At 42.7% G+C, this 23,282-nt stretch overlaps 2 protein-coding genes across 3 annotated transcripts in view; both read right to left on the reverse strand.

Annotated features, from left to right (window-relative positions):
• The window catches only part of LOC117828551 (chloride channel protein 1-like), a 72,641-nt gene extending 68,708 nt beyond the window's left edge, over window positions 1-3,933 (reverse strand). Inside the window, exon 1 of the mRNA XM_034705763.1 lies at window positions 3,823-3,933. The gene's annotated coding sequence lies outside the window, so the exon portion shown is untranslated. The remainder of the gene's footprint in view (window positions 1-3,822) is intronic.
• On the reverse strand, window positions 113-22,340 carry LOC117828525 (polyhomeotic-like protein 1). Of its 2 annotated transcripts, none has more exons than XM_034705719.1 (15): window positions 22,061-22,340; window positions 20,188-20,315; window positions 15,452-15,568; window positions 13,790-13,861; window positions 13,562-13,690; window positions 12,938-13,102; window positions 12,773-12,854; window positions 10,584-11,557; window positions 10,270-10,405; window positions 9,980-10,143; window positions 9,778-9,868; window positions 7,473-7,560; window positions 6,701-6,911; window positions 4,349-4,568; window positions 113-4,113 (listed from the first exon to the last, which is right to left on the reverse strand). In XM_034705719.1, exons 2-15 carry the CDS (start codon window positions 20,308-20,310, stop codon window positions 3,962-3,964), a joined length of 2,724 nt encoding a protein of 907 aa, XP_034561610.1. In that variant the 5' UTR covers window positions 20,311-20,315; window positions 22,061-22,340; the 3' UTR covers window positions 113-3,961. The 2 variants fall into 2 exon arrangements, with proteins under 2 accessions (XP_034561610.1, XP_034561611.1); XM_034705720.1 differs by having other exon boundaries at window positions 3,944-4,113; window positions 6,701-6,893; window positions 15,458-15,568.
• Window positions 22,341-23,282: the final 942 nt, after the last annotated feature.

The raw sequence follows: 23,282 nt of genomic DNA on the forward strand, positions 1-23,282 counted from the left end.
TTTGTTGTTATCTGAAAGCTACACGTTCTGATTTGTGCATGACTGCAGAGTTTAAGTCTGAAACTATGGCCAGCTCCGTTCCTTATCCAGAATAAATACACATGTGCCAGAGTTTTAAAACAGTTCCTTAATTATTTATTTGCAAGATAGTACTGTTAGCCTCTCCCATCTAACTCAGTCCCTCCAAGATTTTGCAGGTTTTTGATTATTGCAAGCTATCAGATTTTGATTCTTGGACTCTTTGTCTTTTACAAAATGTCTTATCTAGGGTTTTATTTTTTGTTTTGTGAGAAAAGTGCTACTTTTGGGATAACACTAATTGAACCAACAGTCAAAATGGTCTGATTTTCAACAAATGACAGGTAATCACAGCCTTGTAACGCAATACAAAATATATATTTTTTTGGTCTTCACAATGTGCTGAGGGACCTGCTGATTTAAACACTACAAAATCCAGGGGCGACTGACACATCAACACACAGCTAACAAAGATTATTACCCTTTTTGAAATAAAATACTGTAACAGCCACAGTCACTAACAATAAAGCCAAAGATAGCTAAGCTAAAAAAAAGGTAAATACTGTTGGTAGTTACACGCTATGTGACGAAGCTATGAGGAAGACGGAAAGTTTCCTTGATCAAGGTCGCTACTATTCAGTCACTTTTTTGGGAAAGGCAACAGATGTCATTGCTTGAAATAACAATTGTAGAAAAGTAAGCACTAATAAAAAACAAGGAATGATATGAAAAGCAGTTAAAAAACACACAATCATCATCTAAACCTAGACTAGTGAGAAAGGCCACAAGGTTCACAGAGAGAGAACATGAGAAAACTCCTACAGTAAAAAGCTTAAACAAGGCAGTCCAGCAAACAAATGTGCATTTAAATATAAAGGCAAATTTTACACTTATTACAGTATAGTTTAAGGACTTCTCATTCACGCCGACTCACTCACTCATTCAGATTTTTTACACCATCCATCCAAAACGTAGGTCCACATGTGGCTGCCAGCCTCTTTTCATCACAGACTTCCTGGTTTGTCCATGAACAAAGCTTAAAGTAACTTCAATTCAAAGCTTATCATCACAGTTGGAGCTTACTTTCATTCTTCATCAGTAACAGCATCTCTTTTAATTGAAAAAAAAAAAAAACTTCACAAAATCAAGCCCAAGACGTTAACCCTTTACTCAAAATTCACTTTTTGTAAAGATCGGCAGATGGCTGTACCATCAGATTAAAAGACAAATCGTCTGATAAAACATCAACAGATTTTGAGGATTCAGGTTCTTTTTTTTTTTAAAAGACAAAAAGTTATCTGTTCAAAAAATCCCAAAGATACGAAGCAAACGTGTATTAAAGTGAAAACAGTGTCGGATTATTTGCAGTTCTGGCGGATTTTGAAAAAGTGTTTTTGTTTCATCGTACGTTAAATCAAGGTAAGCTGTGAGAAAATGTCAAATATGAACTTTTTTTTTTGCACCTTGAAAGATTTGGGATTTGTTCAGACTCTAGTCCTGCACCTTTTACTATATCTATACCCTGTTAATATTTAAATAACATTAGAAATAAAAATACAACCTTTCAAAACGCCTATTCTCACGGCCAAATTCAACCAGATCCGTGTCCGGTCCGACTCTGATCCGTCACAGGTCCGGATCTGATCGGTTTCTACTCTAGTCAATGCGTTAGCTTCCACTGGATCCACTCCATTGCGCCAAGGCTGTGTCTCTGATCCAGCAGGTCGGAACGCAACAGATCAGATACACAAGACTTCTATTTTTGCCTGATGCCGGCACACGACGCATCAATCTCAACAGAGCAGATGGAGCAGGACAGGAAGTTAGGTTTCACCAAAACAAAATGAAGACATCAGATTAATTTTCAGAATAAATCGTTAGATCGTTTTTAACTTAAAGGTGACATATTACGCTCTTTTTCATCAAAATATATTGGTCTAAGAGGTCCCCAAAACATGTCTTTAAAGTTTATTGCTCATAAAAACACTTTGAAATCAGATTTTGGTCTGCCTGTAAACCCCTCTTTTTCAGCCCTGCTCAGAACACTCTGTTTTCTGTGTCTGTGCTTTTAAATGAGAATGAGCTCTCTGACCACGCCCCCTCAGGAAGTGGATGTGGCCTCGGCTCTCCAGCACGTTGATCTAATGTTTACATGTTGGCTGAATATACACGGCTGCTCACAGACCCGCGTTACTTCAACCCTCTGAATCTGATCCAGAATCTGATCCTGATGGAGAGGCGCCTGCAGCAGGACCTTTCTGAACCATTGGTCACAGATTTAGTGTTTCTTGTTGTTTTATTTGTCAGTATGTCGACGTGTGTCTTGGTACACAGCTACCAACATGTAGCTATGTGGCTATGCTAACTAGCGCTAGCACTTTTCCATGATAAATAAAAATCATCCACTAGATCTTCAAATCTGCAGACGTGGGGAGTAAAACCGACCTTAATGTTTATTAAGACAGCTTACAACTAGCATGCCTCCCTCCTAAGCTCCTTGTTAGCACACATGTGTGCAGGGAATGAAAAACGGAGGAGGGGTTGAGTTGTATTTTATACAGTCTATGGGCTGAACAAGCTCCGAGCTCTGACTTCCTGTTACAGACCGGATGGCGTTGTGACGTATGAAAAACACTGAAAACTGAAACGGCTGGTTTCAGCACACATTTACAGAAAGGTGGAGAAATCAGAACAGGGGCAGAATGGATTCTTTTCATTTTGGGGGGGTTTGTAGACAGGGACACATATTTCAGGTAGAGAACCATTAAAAAGTTGATTTTGCATGATATGTCACCTTTAACTATAAAAACAAAATGTCATTTAGAGTGGAGGCAGGCCTGGAGTCAACAGGTCAGAGGTTTTCAGGGGTCGATAAAATCCTTGATTTAGTAATTACCACAGGAAAACCTCGGTCACATGACTCCAGCTGTCCGACTCTCCTGCTCGGAATGCAGCGGATCAGAGACAGACCGGACACGGATCTGGTGGAAGTCCCATGTCAGAGAAGTCACACAGCTCTAACATTTCTAACAGTGAGTTATTATTCATCAGAGGGCTTTCATTTCAAAATACCCTTTTAGATACAACGTCTATGTATCAGTCAAAACAAAAAACAGAAGAGTTATAAGTCTAGGGTCGATTTAAATTACTTGTTTTTCAGCATCTGTCTCAATTTGATGCAGAATGTCTTCATCAGGTGCAGAGCTGGACTCAAAATGACTCTCAAAGAAAAACCAAACAGTGTTGAGTTAAAAGAGAACTAAGATTGATCTCACAGGCAACAAAAAGAAGTAGAAAAAGAAGAAGAAGAAGAAGCAAAGAGTGAATGCTTTAAACTACTTCTCCAGTACGCTGAGAAACAACAGACAAATAGAAAGGTGCGGTCGTCTGTGAGCTTCTTTCTTGAAAACTGAAATCTGAAAAGCACAGTCAAGGTAAAATAAGTGAAAGAGGGGAAGGCCTATTTGTACATAACTTAATAAAAATAGTAATCCTGTGCAAGTTCTCACTTTCACCTTCACCCTGGTTAAATACATTCAAACTTTCATCTCCGGGTGTTTTAACAGTGACGGTAACAGCTGTCTCTGACTGTAGTGCTGTTTTTAGCAGAAGAATAGGGGACTCTGATCTGCTCCTGTATGTAGCAGGTCATCTGAAAGAACTCAAACGCATGAACAATGTGTAAAGAATGACAATAATCCTCTACAAGTGCCACAGTGACGTGTGCTCAAGGGAAAAGAAATCCACACCAGATGTAAGTGCTGCAGCCCCCGGTGCGAGTTGAAGAGCCTGTATGAACTGTACCTCTCTCATTCACCTGCAGGACTCGGACCTCTCTGGAACCAGTTCCTTTTTTTTTTTTGAACTGGACTCTGAGCAGGAGTTTGGGGGTAAATGTCCAGGGCTTGACTTTGAACAATGCAGATCTGTGAAAACGCCCGCATCAGTCTCTCAGGTTGTTGATGTGGGCGCAGATCTTGAGGGCGGGGCCGAGCTTAATGTTCATTGTGGACATGAGGTGCTCCTCCTTCAGCAGCAGCAGAGCCTGTCCGTCGATCTCCTGTGACAGGAACTGGGGGGCGAGATCCTCACAGCCTGTGAAGAAGAGGAAGAGGAGTATAAGTGGAGGAAGAAACAAAGGGATCAAAGATGGTTGAGACTGGGATCTGAACAAAAGTGAGGAACCAAAAATGTTACAGATACAAAAACAAGAAAAGTGCATGATTCAACGTAGAGGACTTGAGCTGCAACTAGTTTATGATGTTATGTTGTTTACAAAGAGATAATAAGTCAACTTGAACATCCTCTGAGTTCAGACACTTCCTCAAACCTTGTAGAGAAGAAATAAACTGCGACACTTCCTCCACGCTCCACTGAGTGGGGCTCGCGGGCAGGCAGCTGGGGGCAGAGTTCTCCGTCGGGATCGGAGGAGGAGGAGGCACCTGCTGCTGGTGGCAGGAGGCCGAGGAGGCGGGCGAGAGGGACATTGGGTCATCTTCATCCTCCTCTCCACTGGACTCCTCGTCTGAATGGCTGGACTCTGAGCGGCACTGAGGGGAGAAGACGCAATGAGCAAGATAAGAAGAACGGCTCAGCAGCTGGCGGTGAAAACGTTTGATGGCACCGGATTGACTGTGTGTGAAAATATGCTTCAAAATTAAAGCTGCACTAAGTAACGCTCGTAATGTACAACTACTACTATCCATCTCACCACTATCATCTCTCTCTCTCTTCATCTCCCTCTATCCCTCTCTCCAACACGGTCTCAGCAGATGTGTGTCTAACATGAGTCTGGTCCTGCTGGAGGTTTCTGCCTGTTAAAGGAAGATTGTCCTTGCCACTGTAACTTGCTAAATACTGCAAAGTGCTCTGCTCATGGTGGACTAAGATGGGATAAGACTGAGGCCTTATCCTGTCTTGATGTTTGGTCTTTGTTAATAATAGAACATAGAGTACGGTCTAGACCTGATCCGTTTGTAAAACCGTCCAGAGATAACTTTTGTTGTGATTTGGCGCTATACAAATAAAGATTGATTGATTAACTGATTAATTGATGTCACAATAATAATGAATACGATCATCTGAGGACACAGCAAACCACAGTATGGCAGCATCACAGACTGTAAGGTAAAGCAGCAGTTCCTACTTACGGCCACTAGGGGGCAGACAGACATGAAACAGACATACTGAAAAAAGCTTCTCACCTCCAAAATCATGTTATTCTGGTCTTGATGTCTCGTTGTGCAATCTAGTCCTTTGGAGTTCCTTTATTTATTCATATATATATATATATATATATATATATATATATATATATATATATATATATATATATATATATATATATATAATTATTATATATATATTTTTTTTTCTTCTTTGCTAATTTTTGTGTTTTTCTGTGAAGCACTTTGTAACTTTGTTTAGAAAAGTGCTACACAAATAAAGATTATTACTATTATCATAAATATTCTAAGGGGTACAGATTTGGCCCATGAAGTTGTTGGCCTGGGCTCAATCCCAGCCAGCCTTAGTCCAAATCTTTTATCCTGTCTGCTATCAGGCTTTTAAACTCAGACAGTAGTCATTTTAGTCATTTGATATAACATTGGTATGACTTGTCTTTTAATCTTTATCTTATCTTACAGTTATTTATTACACTTCATATGAACTGTTGGTGATAAGAGTATATAACTTGGTGATAAGAGTATATAACTTGTGAAAATTAAAAACTAGGCACCATTTTAAACGTTCTGTTTATGAAAATAATAATATTTACTACAACTGTTTTCAAACTTCAACAAAAACAACTGTTTTCTTCACATTTGTTACAAAATAAAACTGTTAAAGTCTAAAACTGGCCTGCCTGCTCACCTGATTTCAACCCGACTGAGAACTTGTGGTCAATAATAAAAGGAGATAATTTACAGTAATGGCAAAAAATACAGCTCAAAAGAGCCTCTTTGGAAAACCATACAAGGTACAGCTCACAGAGTCAGCAGAGAAGTCATCAGAAACCTCACTAAATCAGTTTACAGTGACCTCTGACCCTCACTGAAAGAAAAGGAGGTTATTTGGACATTTGAGAAACACTTTAGATTTGAAATGTTTCAAAGACATTAACAGTTTTATTTTGTAACAAATGTAAAAAAAAAATGTTGTTTTTGTTGAAGTTTGAAAACAGTTGTAGTAAATATTATTTTCAATCAACAGAACGTTTAAAATGGTGCCTAGTTTTTAATTTTCACAAGTTACATGCTCTTATCACCAACTTGCATAATAATTTGGCACGCACATTTCTGCAGATTCTGCATTTATTTTAAAATACAGACGAAAAGCATCATTTTAACCACACAGTTGAAGAAATACATTCACTATCTTACTTCTTCACAAATTTGAAAACTATTGTTGATGTAGTTTTTGAAATATTCACAAAAATGCAATTTACCTAATAAGTGTGCACGCAGTGTATATGATGGATGTGTTGTAGATGTTAAATGTTGTATGGTAAGCTATAAATGAATTGCCCTTCTTGGGATCAATAAAGTTGTCTGATCCTGAATCTGAATAAATGTCCACCATGTGAGTTTGTATGATGAGACCCTGCCAGTGTAAAGATTAAGACTCATGAATCTGTCCATCCAGGTGTGAAGTGTTTGTGACGTGTTTGCTCCCCCCTCACCTTGACAGGTATCGGCCTCCCTGCTATCTTGGCGCTGGCTATTTCTGAGCTGGTCCTGCGGGGAACCCTCCGCCTGGTTACTCCTCCCTCCTCGTCAGAGTTGGAGAAATGACCTTGACCATGATCCTGATCTGTAGCGCCGTGACCGTGACCCTGCCGCACGCTGAAGTGCTGCCTGAAGCTGACGTTGTACCTGGGGAACCAATACATACTGTATCGTAGACAAAGAGTGACATATACGGTACTGAAGCCAAGACGAGCAACACATACAGTTCTGATCTCTTTGCGCCGCACTGTGTATGTCATCCATACACATGTAGAGGGGCAAAGAGATGAATGCAAAGCAGAGCAGAGAAGCAATGCAGACAGTGCATTGTTCATACAAGGAAACACATGAGAGGATAAATACAACAGACTTCTTATGGAGAGTCAAATCATCTAACTGAGCTGGAGAACAGACGTAAATGAACATGCCTTTTTGTGCAGAGTAAAGTGGATGAAATGGCACTGTCATGGTGTTTAAAGGAATAATTAAATATGAGAACAGTAAACAAACATGCTGTTAAATATGCAGCTGCAGCCACCTGAGAATCCAAACCCTGCTGACACACTTTTCCTCTAAATGAGCGTGCAGTAAAAACTATTTCTGTTGCATTTCTGTTGTAGCAGTTTGAGCCTCTCCAGAGCGAGAGATAAGGCATCAGTGGCTTCAGAGTGTCTTTTCTAAGATGGCTCCCACTGCATATCTTAGATTTCATGCATGTTGAAGTACCTCTTGGCACAAGTCATGGAGCAGAACCTTTTGGTGCCTCTGAACTGGCTGGCAGGAGCAAAGTTTTTACAGTACTCACACTTCAGCACTGAGGGGACAGAAACAGAGCAGAGGTGAAGATATGAATACTGTGCTTTCAACTTCAAAAAAACTGAGACAACATGACAGCACAGAAAACTGACTTTTTTAGCACTCAGTCTAAACCATAGTGTGTACAGCCTGTAATTAAAAATCCTCAGTGTTTTCCTGTGGTGACAAACAAAGGTTACACTTTAGTACACACTGTAAGTCCAGCCCTCTATATCCATGTTATATAACATCTGGCAAGGTTAACTCGCTAATGAGCTGGAGCAGTTAGCTGTACACGATGTCCTTACTGCTTCCCCACGAGGCAGTTTGACACTTCTTGTCATATGAAGTGAGAAACCAAATATCAGGATGTTATGACTAGTAAAAATATGTTAAATATGTTCTCAAATAAGCAACCTTATAGACATTAATCCTCTCTGTAGAACCTCACAGATGAGAGTTCACAAATTAGAAATATGCCGGTCACTGAAGTAGCTATTTGACATGTCGGGGACATGGGACTTCCACCAGATCCGTGCTCTCTCGTCCGTCAACACCCACCATTTGCGTTTTCAGACCGCAGCACGAAGCAGGACCGCAGGACAGCTGGAGTCAAGTGACCAAGGTTTTTCTGAATCAAGGATTCTCCTCCTCCTCTACTCATCCATGTTGTCTTTCTGGTCCTCTGAAAACCTCTGACCTGTTGACTCCAGGCCTGGCTCCGCTCATCATGACGGTTTGTTGTTGTAGTTAAGTGAAATACAATCTGGTGATAACACAGAGTGTTTTATTCTGAAAATTAACTGGATGTTTTCATTATAAATATCATAAAATCGTCAAAATGTTCAAGAAATATTTTCAAAAAACACCTTTTGTTTATTTTTTGCGACTAAATTTATATACCATAAAGACAGAACCTTGTTTTTTTGCACCAGGCCTTAAAAAGTAACAGTTAACACAGAGTCTAATGGGGTCTGACTCACTTTTGGACTCAGCCTCAAGTGGACACTCGAGGTACTGCAGGTTTTTTGGTACTTCAGCATGAGCTTTATTTTTCAACATTGGAGGAGAAAGAAAAAGATGGAGGAAAACTGGATAAAGGTAGGGTGGGGAAACTAGGGATGAAGTTGAAGGAAAAGAGGATGGTAGAAAGAGAGGAAGCAAGGTAGGGAAAGTGAGGGAGAAAGGTAGCGATGTAGGAAAGAAGAGATGGAACTCTTCCTCTCCTGTCCAACTTTCTACACTCACACTTTTCCCCAGCTTTTGTCTCATAATCCTCACCCATTTATTTCCCTCCCTCTTCCCCTCCTCTTAGAGTGTTTTATTCTGAAAATTAACCGGATGTTTTCATTATAAATATCTTAAAATCGTCAAAATGTTCAAGAAATATTTAAAAAAATCACCTTTTGTTTATTTTTTGCGACAACATTTATGAAGCATAAAGACAGAACCTTGTTTTTTTGCACCAGGCCTTAAAAAGTCACATTTAACAGAGTCTAATGGGGTCTGACTCACTTTTGGAGTCAGCCTCAAGTGGACACTCGGGGTACTGCATGTTTTTTGGTACTTCAGCATGAGCTCTATTTTTCAACACTGGAGGAGAAAGAAAAAGATGATGGAGGAAAACAGGATAAAGGTAGAGTGGGGGAAACTAGGGAAGAAGTTGAAGGAAAGGAGGAAAGGGGGAAAGAGAGGAAGCAAGGTAGGGAAAGTGAGGGAGAAGGGTAGCGATGTAGGAAAGAAGATGTGGAACTCTTCCTCTCCTGTCCAACTTTCTACACTCACACTTTTCCCCAGCTTTTGTCTCATAATCCTCACCCATTTATTTCCCTCCCTCCTCTCCTCCTCTTAGAGTGTTTTATTCTGAAAATTAACCGGATGTTTTTATTTTGTTTTGGTGAAACCTGACTTCCTGTCCCGCTCCATCTGCTCTGTTGAGATTGATGCGTCATGCTCCGGCATCCGGCACAAATAGAAGTCTTGCGTATCTGATCTGTTGCGTTCTGACCTGCCGGATCAGAGACACAGCCTGGGCGCAACGGAGCGGATCCAGTGGAAGTTAACACATTGACTAGAATAGAAACCTATCAGATCCAGTGGTGTGACGGATCGGAGACGGACCGGATCTGGTGGAATTTGGCCGTGAGTGTCTGAAGCTCACTATTATGTACTATTTAATAGTGATAATAGAATATGATAGGCCCATATGGAGCAATCAGACTGTCAGAGCAATTACCTGTAGCTGTTGTAAGAGTCTCTGATTGGTTCGTGTCCAGACTGTCATTGGTTAAATCCTCACCAGTCGAGTCTTTAACTGAACCACACACCTGTCAATCAAACGTGAAAAGTAGAACATATAAAGTTCAGACCAGCAGACCAAAGTCAAACAATCGTTGTACGCTTAAAATGCATTTCTACAAGTCACATGATGCACTCACAGGAAAAGGCTCCGCCCCTTCTTGGATGACGAAGCCCTCAATGAGGTGTGTGAGAACGTTCGGTTTGACCACCGCTTGGGGGGGAGGAGCTCTCTCTCCTTGGCCGCAGACCCCGCGGGACACAGTCAACACCGGGGAGGGGGCAGAGGGCGGAGCTTCAGAGGCTGGGGAGAAAAAGGAGGAGCGATAGAAAGGTAAACTTTGTGTTACATTGATCTGAGACGCTGGAACTGATCATAGACATGTTTAATTTATTATTCATGAGTATTTTGATGTTCCTATGTTGTTACCTGCTACGACAGGATTGGTTGAGAGTGTTGATGGGTGGTCTCTGATTGGCTGTAGCCGTGGAGGGGAGGGGCCATCTTCATCGTTGGCTGAATTGGAGTCTGATTTTCTTTTTAGGGATCCACTCAGCTGCTTCCCCTGAAAACAAGTACGTTTCAATTAATAGATAAACAGAGAAAGAAACTAAACGATACGATGGGTAAAGACAAGACAAGATACTAGCAGTGTTTATGAATAAAACCATAAACCCCAAATAATCCAGAGTTTTGAAGGCAACATTTCTCAGAGAGGTGACTTTGGCTTATTAGTGGCTGACCTGTTGCGTCTGACTTCCTGATGAGTCTCCGTTAGTTGTTGTTACAGCTGACGCGTCTCTCTGCTCCTCTGCCACCAGGGGGAGGGAGAGGGAGGAGCGAGACAGGGAGGAGGGAGGAGAGGTAACAGAAGAGGACTGTGAGGAGGCGGGGCCTGGTGCCAGGGCCCCATTCTGACTCTGTCCGGAGTTCTGATTGGCCTGTGGATGCACCTGAGGCACCTGAGCCAGCGGGGGAGCCTCCTGGGGGGAATGAAGTGTCTTTAGCCCCATCCCTCGGCCTACGACTCCAGCCTCCCTGGAAGCGATGGAGGCCACCATGGTGAGCAGGCTGGAAGAGCTGCTGAGGACGGCGGCTCCGTCCTGGCTGCAGCTGCCCCGAGCCAGAGCCAGAGCCTGTGTGTTTCCTAGTGTGCTCTGCCTCGCCCCCACAATCTGGACTGGGATGTGTGGCGGCTGCAGAGTCTGGGCAGAGCTGCTGACGGGAGGCGGGGCAGGTAGGATGGGAGGGGGGTTTCTGGAGGGAAGCTGGAGGGGCAGACGGAGCCCCTGCAGAGTTTTAGGTTGGATAGGGATGGGTCCGTTGCCGTGTCCTGATTTCTCGTTGTTGAGCGAGGTCTTCTGAAGCGGCTGCACCACCAGAGTCTGAGCGTTCACCGCCGGTTTGATGGTCGCAGTGCCAACGGGATACCCGTGGGACTGAGTTGCTGCAGAGGAGGTAAGGAGGAGTGTGTGTGCTGCCGTCGGAGCTGTGGTCCCTGTGGTGAGAGTCCGGGTCCCGTGAAGAAGGAGCTGGGAGAGAGGGATGGAGGACGTGGAGGAGGTGGAGGCACCAGAGGAGGAAGAATGGGCCTTCAGGTTGGTGGGCTGAGGGTATGTGGGGATTTTGATGTGGGGGGGGTGGGGCTGAGGCTGGCTTGGTTTACTGGGGGACTGGGAGTTTGACTGTGGGGAGGGCTGGACCAGAGAGTAAGCAGCTACAAAAAGAAAAACAAAGAATGTCACATTTTATCTGCACTTCAGAATCTTGAAACAAATCATTTGGAGGGAATGTCCAGCATTCACTCCCACAATAACAGATTTAAAGGATGCACAAAGCTTAAATATATTCTTTTGCATGTCTGTCTGTTTGGAGAAAAGTCTCTAAAAGTAGTATGGGAGGTAGAACCTTCAGTTATCAGGCCCCTCTCCTTAGGAACCATCTACCAGTCAGGGACCGGGAGGTAGACACCCTCTCTACTTTTAAGAGTAGGCCTCAAACTTTCCTTTTTGATAAAGCTTATAGTTAGAGCTGGATCAGACTTGGACCAGCTCTTAGTTCTGCTGCTATAGGCTTAGACTGCCAGGGGAACTGGTGCACTGACACACTGGGATCCTATCTCACTCCCTTCCACCCCCAACCCCCTCATCACTTACTTTAACTCTCCCTGTCCCATTAAAGTTACTAACCATAGACCGTTCTGGAGTCCCTGAGCTCCCTTGTCTCGTAGGTTCCTCTGAGCCTCCAGTTACAACAGCTACTACTTCTCGTCTCATCACTATCACCGCTCCCTCTCTCTCTTATTCTCCTCTATCCCTCTTTCCAGACCCAACCCGGTCTCAGCAGATGGCTGTCTAACATGAGTCTGGTTCTGCTCGAGGTTTCTGCCTGTTAAAAGGAGGTTTTCCCTCGCCGCTGTAACTAGCTGAATACTGTGAGGTGGAATGCTCATGATGGATTAAGGTGGGGTAAGACTGAGTCTTATCCTGTCTTGGGTCTCTGTTCATAATTTGACATAGAGTGGTCTAGACTGCTCTGTTTGTAAAAGCATCTTGAGATAACGTTTGTTGTCATTTGGCGCTACACAAATAAAGATTGATTGATTGACTAAAGTAGAGATAAAAGTGCACAGTGGGTTTCTGTGAGATTTCTTGCCACAAAATGTTCCTGCTGTGTCTTTAAACGTCTTAAATGTGTCTTAAAAATGCTGATAAAATTAGCGCAAGTAAATCAAAAGAGTACACATTTGAGACAGAGATGCTGACAGATGCTAAACACTCCATAGAGCTGAGAGATCTACAGAATCAGACCATTTCTGTGTCCACATGGTGGCCATTTTTCCCTCACTAAGCCAGGATGTAAAGTTACAATCAGACTCTAATCTGAAATTAGAAACATGCAATTTTCAGGTCTCCTTTCATTTCCTCCTCACCTGACTCACTCCTCTCCGGGGCTTCTGTTTTCACGCCAACTCCTTTGGGACCGGACATTCCTCGCATCGCTAGATTCTGCACCTGGAGTGGAAAAAGTGAAGTAAACTCATGGAAAAGATTGAATGTAAAACTATTTTAAAAGAACCAGTGTGAACCCAACAAACCTGGTCGTTATCCGAGTGGCTGCCGGAAGAAGAAGAAGAAGCCGGTGTCGCTTCCTGCTGTTGAGCCTGAGGCTGCTGAGTAACTGTGGCCACTGCAGCTGTCGCCGTGCTGCCGGGCATGAAGATGAGCTGTGAAGAGATGGGCGCCCTCAGGGAGCGGTTAACCTGCAGAGGACGACAGGGCAGACAACAAACCCACTGAAAGTTAACCAACACTGCTGACAGGTAAGATCTGCAGGTTAGCATGAACCGAACAGAAGACTCACGTCTCTGTAGTACTAATCTGGAACATAATGAGCGGGAAAAAACGTCTTTATAAAACTGGTGCACTATGAGAACTGATCTCTCAGGAAGATCAAATATTCTGAATCAGGGTTATTTAATCTAAAGCACATTATGCTACTTTTCTCTGTGGATTCAAGGGAATAAAGCAGTTTGAAATTGAAGCATATTCTCCTAAATGCTAAGCCAGTTTTTCAAAAGTTGTGTCTTGTAAGCTAGTTTTATTCCCTGTCCTGTTGGCAGATTGTTTAACATTTTTAAGTCTAACTTTCTGCAGTGTTTAAAATATTAAATGTCAGAATACTTAGTCAATATCAAGTCTATAAAGACAGTCTAACTCACCCTCAGGTACATTTGTCCCTGTCCCCCTGCTGTCCCACTCAGCAGCACTGATTGGCTGATGGTGGATGTTGCCGAGGCGCCCAAAGGACGGCTGCTGGTTGTGGATCCAGATCCAGAGGTCACACTGGCCTGAAAAAATGATAATGAGCGAGTTGGGATTAAGTTGTTTTGGTGCGTGCATTTTAATGGGACTGGTAGTTGAGAGAAGCCATGACAATGAGCACTTACAGCTGTGGTGCTGGTGGTCTGAGAAGAGCTGCTGCTGGAAGGACTGGACTGACGACTGGCTGCCAGAGTAGCCTGATCAGAGAGGTGAGGAGCAGAACAGAGCTTTAGCTAACAGACAACTTCACCCTAAAGACAAAAGGCTGTTTGGAAAGGCGGGTAACAATACATAAATGATCAATATCATGGCATGTACAGTGAATGTTTAAACTGGGATTAAAATAGACCTTTACTATGTGGATTGAGTTCCAGCTTTTACCCATATGAGCATGCAAAGTTAGTCAAACGGTCTTAAGTAAATCGCAAGTAGACACCATTCTAAATCAGCTTAAAAATTGTTTTTAAATTTAATGTTCAATGAAAATTTCAGGACCGGTCACATTTTATTTGCAGGTTACTAAAAATGGCCAATACAGAGGCAGTGACTACGAAGAGCCAAAAGCCGCTGAGAAGCTGAGGTTGTGCCTGGTTAAGTGTCTGATGTGCCAAAAGCAAAAATCACTGATGTACAAAAAAAGTCATCTTAACCTTTTAATAATGAAAAAGTTTAATCAACTCATGATAAAGTGCACAAACAGGTGATCAAAGAAAATAGCAAAAATGGCAAAAATAGCAAAAATAGCAGTCAACAAAAAGTACAGAGACCCAGCTCACCCCTCTCTTCCACTCCACACAAAAGAAAACAGGTGGACTAAATTAACATATTATCCCCGCCCCTAACTCATGACCCATAATCTCACATGTCATTCTGGTATCTGTTTAGCTGTTTACATCTCCCCTCTGCCAAACCGACTACGGTGTCCAACGTTCTCAACGCTGCCATAGCGAGACTACAGACAGACCACCAGAGTACCCTCTTCCTGATCTCTTCTACACAGCTTATTATTGTATTTGTATAACTTATTGTGTATAGAGCAACTGGAATGACTGAATTTCCCCCCTCTGGAATAAATAAAGTATTTCTGATTCTGATTCTGATTCTGGAATTACCTTATTAACCGACCCCACGATAAACCCTATCGTAAACAAAAATAACACCACAAAAAATATACAAACAATAATCTACCCTAAACCTCAGAATAAGATCCTGTAAACACTCGTGGACACAACTGTTGGTACCGTTCCGTTAAAGTAAGAAAAACATAAAATGGTCACTGAAATAACTCGAAGCTGATGGAAGTAATAATAAATATAAATTTACTGAAATGAACTTATCAAAAATCAGACGTTGCTTCTGAACTGTGGTTCAACAGAATCATTTTAAAACACAAACTAATGAAGCTGGCCTCTCTGTTTGAGTCAGAGTCAGTTTTCAAGTTATTTCAGGGACCATTAGGGGGTTTTTCTTTCTTCAATGGAAGGCCAACAACAATTTTATCCATTTGTGTATATGACAAAACCCATGATGCATCAGTTTGGCTTCACTTCCTTTGGTGTTACACTTCAATTCATCTTAAATTGACAGATTGCATGATAATGTTCATAAACTCATATTTGCTCTTGGCTCAAAAACGATGATGATCCTGGCCTTATGCTAAACTTTATTATATTGTTTTACTTTTGACCTTCTTCAGCCTTTGTTATTAAGTTGTTGCTGTTTAAAAGAGTTGTAAAATAGACCTTCCACAGTGTGACACATATTTAATGTTAAGAACCTTTACGCACCTTTACCTGTTGCACAGCTGCCAGGTTCTGCAGCTGGGCGTTGTTGATCTGCTGCTGCAGCATTAGCTGCTGGAAATACTGAGCTGCGTTAGGCTGCCTCTGTAACGCCTGCAGGGCCTGGAGAGAGGGAGGAGGAGAAGAGAGAGTGAGGAGAGGAGAGGAGAGGAGAGGAGAGGAGAGGAGAGGAGAGGAGAGGAGAGGAGAGGAGAGGAGAGGAGAGGAGAGGAGAGGAGAGGAGAGGAGAGGAGAGGAGAGGAGAGGAGGAGAGGAGAGGAGAGGAGAGATGAAATATATCATTGGGCAGTTAGACAGACAAGGAAAGAGATAAAGAGGACATGATGAGTGAGAGAGAAAGCAGGAAGGAGACAGGTCAAGGAAAAGAGATGGAGAACATGGTGGCACAGAACCACAAAAAGGAGGACAGAAGAGAAGAAATATGGAAGAGGACTTATAAAAAAGGGAAGTGGGGTGCCATGAAAAATGAGTGAGGGAGGAAGTGAAGTAAGAGAAAGGAGAGCAGAGGAGGTAGGGTGTGTGTGTGTGTGTGTGTGAGGGGGGGTACCAGCTGCCTGATGTATGAGCAGAGGCTGGTACAGTAATAAGTTGAGGGATGAAAGCGAGCGTGGCGGGCTGGATTAGTGTGTGCACGCTGACAAAGACAGATGGCTGAGCGGGGCGATAGAAGCCTGAGAAAATTACACAGAGACTCCATCAACCCAGCAAGACTCAATCTCCACCTACACCTCCATCTTTCACTCACTCTGCATCAAAGTCGGCTCATAAATCCTCACACAGGAAGACAAACAGGTGCAGCCTCCTACGATACAAAAAAGCAGCTCTGCTCACAGAGAAAGAAAACGGCCTGTTCTCCCGTCACGTGAAAGAGGATGTTTCGTACGAGTTCATCAAGTCAAGACTTTACTGGAGTTATATATTTATTGAAGAAGTAGTACTGTGCCTTTAAGAAAAACAGCGCTTTAGTGAAGGTGTTTTATCTGGAACCACATTAAGCAGATATTTGGGACAGACTAATACTAACAAATTACTTTCATTTGACCAAGTTCCTTTTTTAAAATAAGCCGCTCAAGGTAGAAAAAAGGCACTGATGGCGTAGCGGTCTAAGCGCCCCACATACAGAGGCTAGAGCCCTCGTCACAGAGGTCGCTGGTTTGATTCTTCCCCCATTCTCTACTCCCCATGTTTCCTGTCTCTCTTCAGCTGCCCGGTCATAAAAGGCAAAAATGCCCCAAAAAACACAACTTTAAAAAAACCCCAACATATCTCCCACACCTCCAAGTCTGAGGCCACGGTGCTCAGTCAGAAAAGGATGGCTTGCCCACTCCAGGTCGGAGGAGAGTCTTTGCCCCAAGTGGAGGAGTTCAAGTATCTTGGGGTCAAGTGAGGGAAGGAGGGAGCATGAGATTGACTAAAGGATCAGGGCAGCGTCTGCAGCGATGCGAACGCTGTACCGGTCTGTTGTGGTGAAGAGGGAGCTGAGCCAGAAGGCAAAGCTCTCAATTTACCAGTCAATCTACGTTCCGACCCTCACCTATGATCACGAGCTGTGGGTAGTGACCGAAAGAACAAGATCACGAATACAAGCGGCCGAAATGATCTTTCTCCACAGGGTGTCTGGGCTCAGCCTTAGAGAGAGGGTCAGGACCTCAGACATCCAGGAGAGACTCAAAGTAGAGCCGCTGCTCCTCCGGATAGAGAGGAGCCAGATGAGGTGGTTCGGGCATCTGGTCAGGATGCTACCTGGACGTGTTTGGCGTGTCCAAATGGGAGGAGGTCACGGGGGAGACCCAGGACACACTGGCTTGGTATCCTCCCAGAAGAGCAGGTGGAATTGGCCCTGCTGAGACTGCTGCCTCCACGACCCGGATAAGCGGAGGAAGATGGATGGATGGACATGTATCTCTTTTTTTATCATCTCTAAAACCCTCTTTGATGGCAATTAGTAATCAAATCTGTTTTTGATTAATTCGCTATTTCTCTTCTCTGGATGGACAACTTGTCAACCCAATAAAAGAATTGATTTCAAAAATTCAAATAAAACAACTTAAGATTCCTTTTCTATTTCCACCCTTAAGATAACCAAAAAACAAACTAGTGAAGAGTTACACTTTACTGCTGGGATCAGTTTTATCTCTTTTTTTTTCTCATAAAAATTTTCTCAAAAGAGTGGTCAAAGATATTCTCAATGTCAAATAAAATCTTTACATGTAATCGTCTAAAGGAAAGCCAGTAGAGAATCCTCCATAGGATTCAACGCACACCTCAATTTCTAAATAAATGTAGCTCTAATACAGTGGGGCAAAAAAGTATTTAGTCAGCCACTGATTTTGCAAGTTCTCCCACTTAGAAAGACGAGAGAGGTCTGTAATTTTCATCAGAGGTACACTTCAACTATGAGAGACAAAATGAGAAGAAAAAAAATCCAGGAAATCACATTGTAGGATTTTTAAAGAATTTATTTGTAAGTTATGGTAGAAAATAAGTATTTGGTCACCCACAAACAAGCAAGATTTCTGTCTCTCACAGACCTGGAACTTCTTTAAGAAGCTCTTCTGTCCTCCACTCGTTACCTGTATTAATGGCTCCTGATTGAACTGGTTATCTGTATAAAAGACACCTGTCCACAGACTCAAACAGTCAGACTCCAAACTCAACCATGGCCAAGACCAAAGAGCTGTCCAAGGGCACCAGGGAGAAAATTGTGGACCTGCACCAGGCTGGGAAGAGTGAATCTACAATAGGCAAGCAGGTTGGTGTGAATAAATCAACTGTGGGAGGACCATTGATAATCTCCCTCGATCTGGGGCCCCGCGCAAGATCTCATCTCGAGGGGTCAAAATGATCATGAGAACGGTGAGCAAAAATCCCAGAACTACACGGAGGGACCTGATGGATGACCTGCAGAGAGCTGGGACCAAAGTAACAAAGGCTACCATCAGTAACACACTACGCCGAGAGGGACTCAAATCCTGCAGCGCCAGGCGTGTCCCCCTGCTTAAGCCAGTACATGTCCAGGCCCGTCTGAAGTTTGCCAGAGAGCTTAAGGATGATCCAGAAGAGGATTGGGAGAATATCATGTGATCAGATGTAACCAAAATAGAACTTTTTGGTAAAAACTCAACTCGTCGTGTTTGGAGGAAGAAGAATGCTGAGTTGCACCATACCTACTGTGAAGCATGGGGGTGGAAACCTCATGCTTTGGGGCTGTTTTTCTGCAAAGGGGACAGGAGGACTTATCCGTGATAAGGGAAGAATGAAAGGGGCCGTGTATCGTTGGATTTTAAGCCAAAACCTCCTTCCATCAGTGAGAGCATTGAAGATGAAACGTGACTGGGTCTTCCAGCATGACAATGATCCCAAACACACCGCTCGGGCAATGAAGGAGTGGCTCTGTAAAAAGCATTTCAAGGTCCTGGAGTGGCCCAGCCAGTCTCCAGACCTCAACCCCATAGAAAATCCCCAAAACATCACTGCTCTAGAGGACATCTGCATGGAGGAATGGGCCAAAATACCAGCTACAGTGTGTGCAAACCTGGTGAAGACTTACAGGAAACGTTTGACCTCTGTAACATAACCTTTGTTTGCAATGACAAAGTATTGAGTTGAACTTTTGTTATTGACCAAATACTTATTTTCCACCATAATTTACAAATAAATTCTTTAAAAATCCTACAATGTGATTTCCTGGATTTTTTTTCTCTCATTTGTCTCTCGTAGTTGAAGTGTACCTCTGATGAAAATGACAGACCTCTCTCATCTTTGTAAGTGGGAGAACTTGCAAAAATCAGTGGCTGACTAAATACTTTTTTGCCCCACTGTATATATCTCCACTCTGTAAGAAATGTCAGAAGGAGGTGGGAACTTACTTTCACCTAATATGGCAGTGTCCTAGGATAGCATGGTTCTGGGAAAACGTCAGAAAAGAGGTACATACAATCTTAAATACAATCTAACTTGAACCTGCACTGTTTCTGTTGGGATTTCCACAAGATGGTCTACTAGATCTTAATCCATCACAATACACCCTTCTAATGAAATTGTTATTACTAGCAAGAAGGTGTATCTTGTTTCAGTGGATCAAAGACAAACCACCAACTGTAACACAGAGGAACAGAGAAATATACAAGGTTATACCAATAGAGAGCCTCTCTGCAAAGTTAAAAGGGAATATTTTTTTGAAATTTGGCAACCAGTCTTAGTTTATCTACCCTATGAAATTACAGATTTTTTACAAAAGGCTGGGTGCCTCTCAACCTGAACCCTATTTTATAAATAAGAATTGGATTTTCCCATCTCCTTTTGCTGTTTTGGCGGGCTGCCGTTTGCCCTCTCCTTCTCTGGGGAGGGCTTGTGGCATGATGCCGTGTATATGTTTACCTCTTTGCCAGTGTGTGTTTTGCTACTTGAGCGGCATGTGCTATGGGGTGTTGCTGTGTGGTTGTGAGTCTTGATCTGGGGGCTGTCGGGTTATTGTCTTCTTGTCTTGTGGATTGTTTTGGTGCTCTGTCTTTTTCGTCTTTTATCTTCTTTGTCTTGTACTGATGTGTGTTGTTGTTGTTTTTTAGTCTTTCTGGTTTCTGTTTTTTTGTTGTTGTTGTTGTTGATGTCCACTTTGAAAATTAATAAAATATATATACACAAAAAAAACATCTCACATCAAAGAATTGATTGGTACCATATCTCAGTCCCAACATACACACACATTCACACACACCTACCTGCACAGCCTGCCTCTCATACAGAGACATCGAATTCATGGGAGAGGGGCGAGAACTCGTCCCCGATGCAGCGCTCCCATTGGTCGAGGCCCCCTGCTGGTTCTGCTCTCCGTCTGTCTCCATTACGTCTGAGGAGAGACAAGGAGGCGTCCATCAGTCACACACTGACGGACACACACACTGACGGACACACAAACAACACTTTCTCTGACTGCAAACCAGCGGTCAGATGGTCAACGTTGCTGTCACACACACACACACTGTGCTTCAGAGCGGAGACGCTGAGCAGTGTGGAGGTGATGTTTCCTACTTGCACTGACATCACTACTTTCAGCGTCACTTGAATGAACGACTAAAAATACATAATACAACATTCTTTAAGTTCTATTGCTCTGAGGTAGTTGGCTCATTACATGACCTTTTTTTTACCCCAACATATGCACATATGTGAGTCCAGACATTAATGGTGGTTTCAGAAGCAGATTTGCATTTCATAGAGGGAGAGAATATCAGCCAGGTGTGAGCTCGTCTGATTTTATCTGTTCTCCTCAAAGCTGCACCTGAACGCACCACAGCAGAGATTAAAACACACTTTAAAAGGTGACATATCATGCAAAATTGACTTTTTAATGGTTCTCTACCGGAAATATGTGTCCCTTGCATGTCACAAAGGTCGGTTTTATTTTTCATGGAGAAGTGCTAGCGCTAGTTAGCATAGTCACATAGCTACATGTTCGTAGCTGTGTACCAAGACACACGTCGACATACTGACAAATAAAACAACAAGAAACACTAAATCTGTGACTAATGGTTCAGAAAGGTCCTGCTGCAGGCGCCTCTCCGTCAGGATCAGATTCTGGATCAGATTCAGAGGGTTGAAGTAACGCGGGTCTGTGAGCAGCCGTGTATATTCAGCCAACATGTAAACATTAGATCAACGTGCTGGACAGCCGAGGCCACACCCACTTCCTGAGGGGGCGTGGTCAGAGAGCTCATTCTCATTTAAAGGCACAGACACAGAAAACAGCCTGTTCTGAGCAGGGCTGACAAAGAGGGGTTTACAGGCAGACCAAAATCTGATTTCAAAGTGTTTTTATGAGCAATAAACTTTAAAGACATGTTTTGGGGACCTCTAAGACCAATATATTTTGATGAGCAATGAGCATAATATATCACCTTTAAAACACACTTTAAACTGCTGCCATCTTTGCACAACTCCACAAAGACATGCAAGGTAAGCACTATTACTTTTCCTCACTGGCATCAGATTGAATTGTCATGCACATTCATATTCCTTTTAAAAGAATGGGATAAAAAATTTTTTTTTTAAATGACTAGAATCTGGTCCAAGACTTTCTTCATCCTCCATAGTGCAAACACATTTCAAACACATCTTGATCTGCTCTAAAAAACACAGTTATTTCATTTTTAATGTTATAAATTAATTTCTTCCTTCTTTTGTAGTTTTAAACATCCTCTGGGAGTAATTCTGACCTATTTCAGTCTGGTCTGTATGATTAAAATCCCTGCATTATCTGTACATCATCACCCCCCCCCCCCCCTCCTCCTCCTCCTCCTCCTCCTCCTCCTCATCCTCCTACACACACACACACACACACACAAATACACAAACACACACGCACATACACAAACACACACTCTCCTGTCCCAGCAGCAGCAGTCAGTAAATAAAAGGCTCCTCTCTATCTGCAGCCATCCTCTCAGTAACACACACAGAGCTAGTGTTAGCAGCTGGCCTCCATGTTTCAGACCTCCATGTTTTATCTCAGACCGGAGGCTACTCCTCCTAGCATCCCGCTAACCGTGCCTGCTGTCTGGCTCGTTCACGGGGGGGCTCTCGGTTCGTGCTTACCGTCCCCGGTCCGGGTTTCTCCCCCTCCTCCTGCACCGGCTGCCCGCAGATGGTCGGCTGAGAGCGGCTCTGCAGCCCTGGAGCCCGCTGTAGGTGCTGTTTTCTGCCTCTGTGGAGGAGCAGCAGCAGCAGCAGCAGCAGCAGCTTCAGTGCTTTTTACTGTTTTGCATAAATTTGCAGCTGATGTGTTGTCGGAGGGAAACGCCTCCTCTACTGCTCTGCCTTTTCCGGCGCGACGGGATGACGGAGCAGCAGGACGGGGCAAGGGGGGACACTTTACCCGGGTCCACTTAAGACCTATGGTCCAATCTCAATGTCCTCCATAAGCCCTGAGCCCTGAGCCCTGAGCCCTTCTTGACTTAATTGACGTCAGCTGGAAAGTGATTAAGGGCAGGAGGCTGTAAGGGCTCAAAACCAATTAACTGGAATGGGACAGCTCACCTTAGCAATACTAGAAATTTTTATTGCACAATTTTTACTTTCCTCAAATGCAAGGTGCTTAAGGGATGACTGACTGCCATGTTATCTCTTATGGTACATACTGCTTAACCACATAATTTTAAATATATTAATAGGCTATATAATCATAAATATATAAATTATACTGTATTCACATATGCGTGAAGCGTAAAATTTCACATCTGATTGGAAGACACATACAAATAGTTAAAGTTTTGCTCCTGCAGTGAAAACAAATGAAAAAGTGAAAATTTCAAACCTGAAGCGAAAAAAAAACATGAAAAAATAAAAATTGTACTTCCGAAGCATAAAAAACACGAAAAGTGACATTTTTCCTTGTCAAGTGAAAAAAACAGGAAAAAGTGAAAATTTCACTTTTCAATTGAAAAAAACATTAAAAAAGTCAAAAATTTCATCTTGGAAGCGAAAAACATGAAAAAATGAAATTTGTACTTCCGAAGCTTAAAATACACGAAAAGTAACATTTTTCCTTGTCAAGTGAAAAATCAGGAAAAAGTAAAAATTTCACTTTTCAAATAAAAAACATGAAAAAGTGAAAATGTCACTTTTCAAGTAAAAAAAAAATGAAATAGTCAAAAATTTCATCTTGGAAGCGAAAAACATAAAAAGGTGAAAATTTTACTTTTGTAGGGAAGAAAAAGAAAAAAGTGAAAATTTTAAACCGGAGCCCGCTGTAGGTGCTAATTTCTGCCTCTGTGGAGCAGCAGCAGCAGTGCTTCTTACTGTTTTGCATAAATTTGCA

The sequence above is a fragment of the Notolabrus celidotus genome, chromosome 16 (genome assembly GCF_009762535.1).
Source record: "Notolabrus celidotus isolate fNotCel1 chromosome 16, fNotCel1.pri, whole genome shotgun sequence".
Classification (NCBI taxonomy): Eukaryota; Metazoa; Chordata; class Actinopteri; order Labriformes; family Labridae; genus Notolabrus; species Notolabrus celidotus.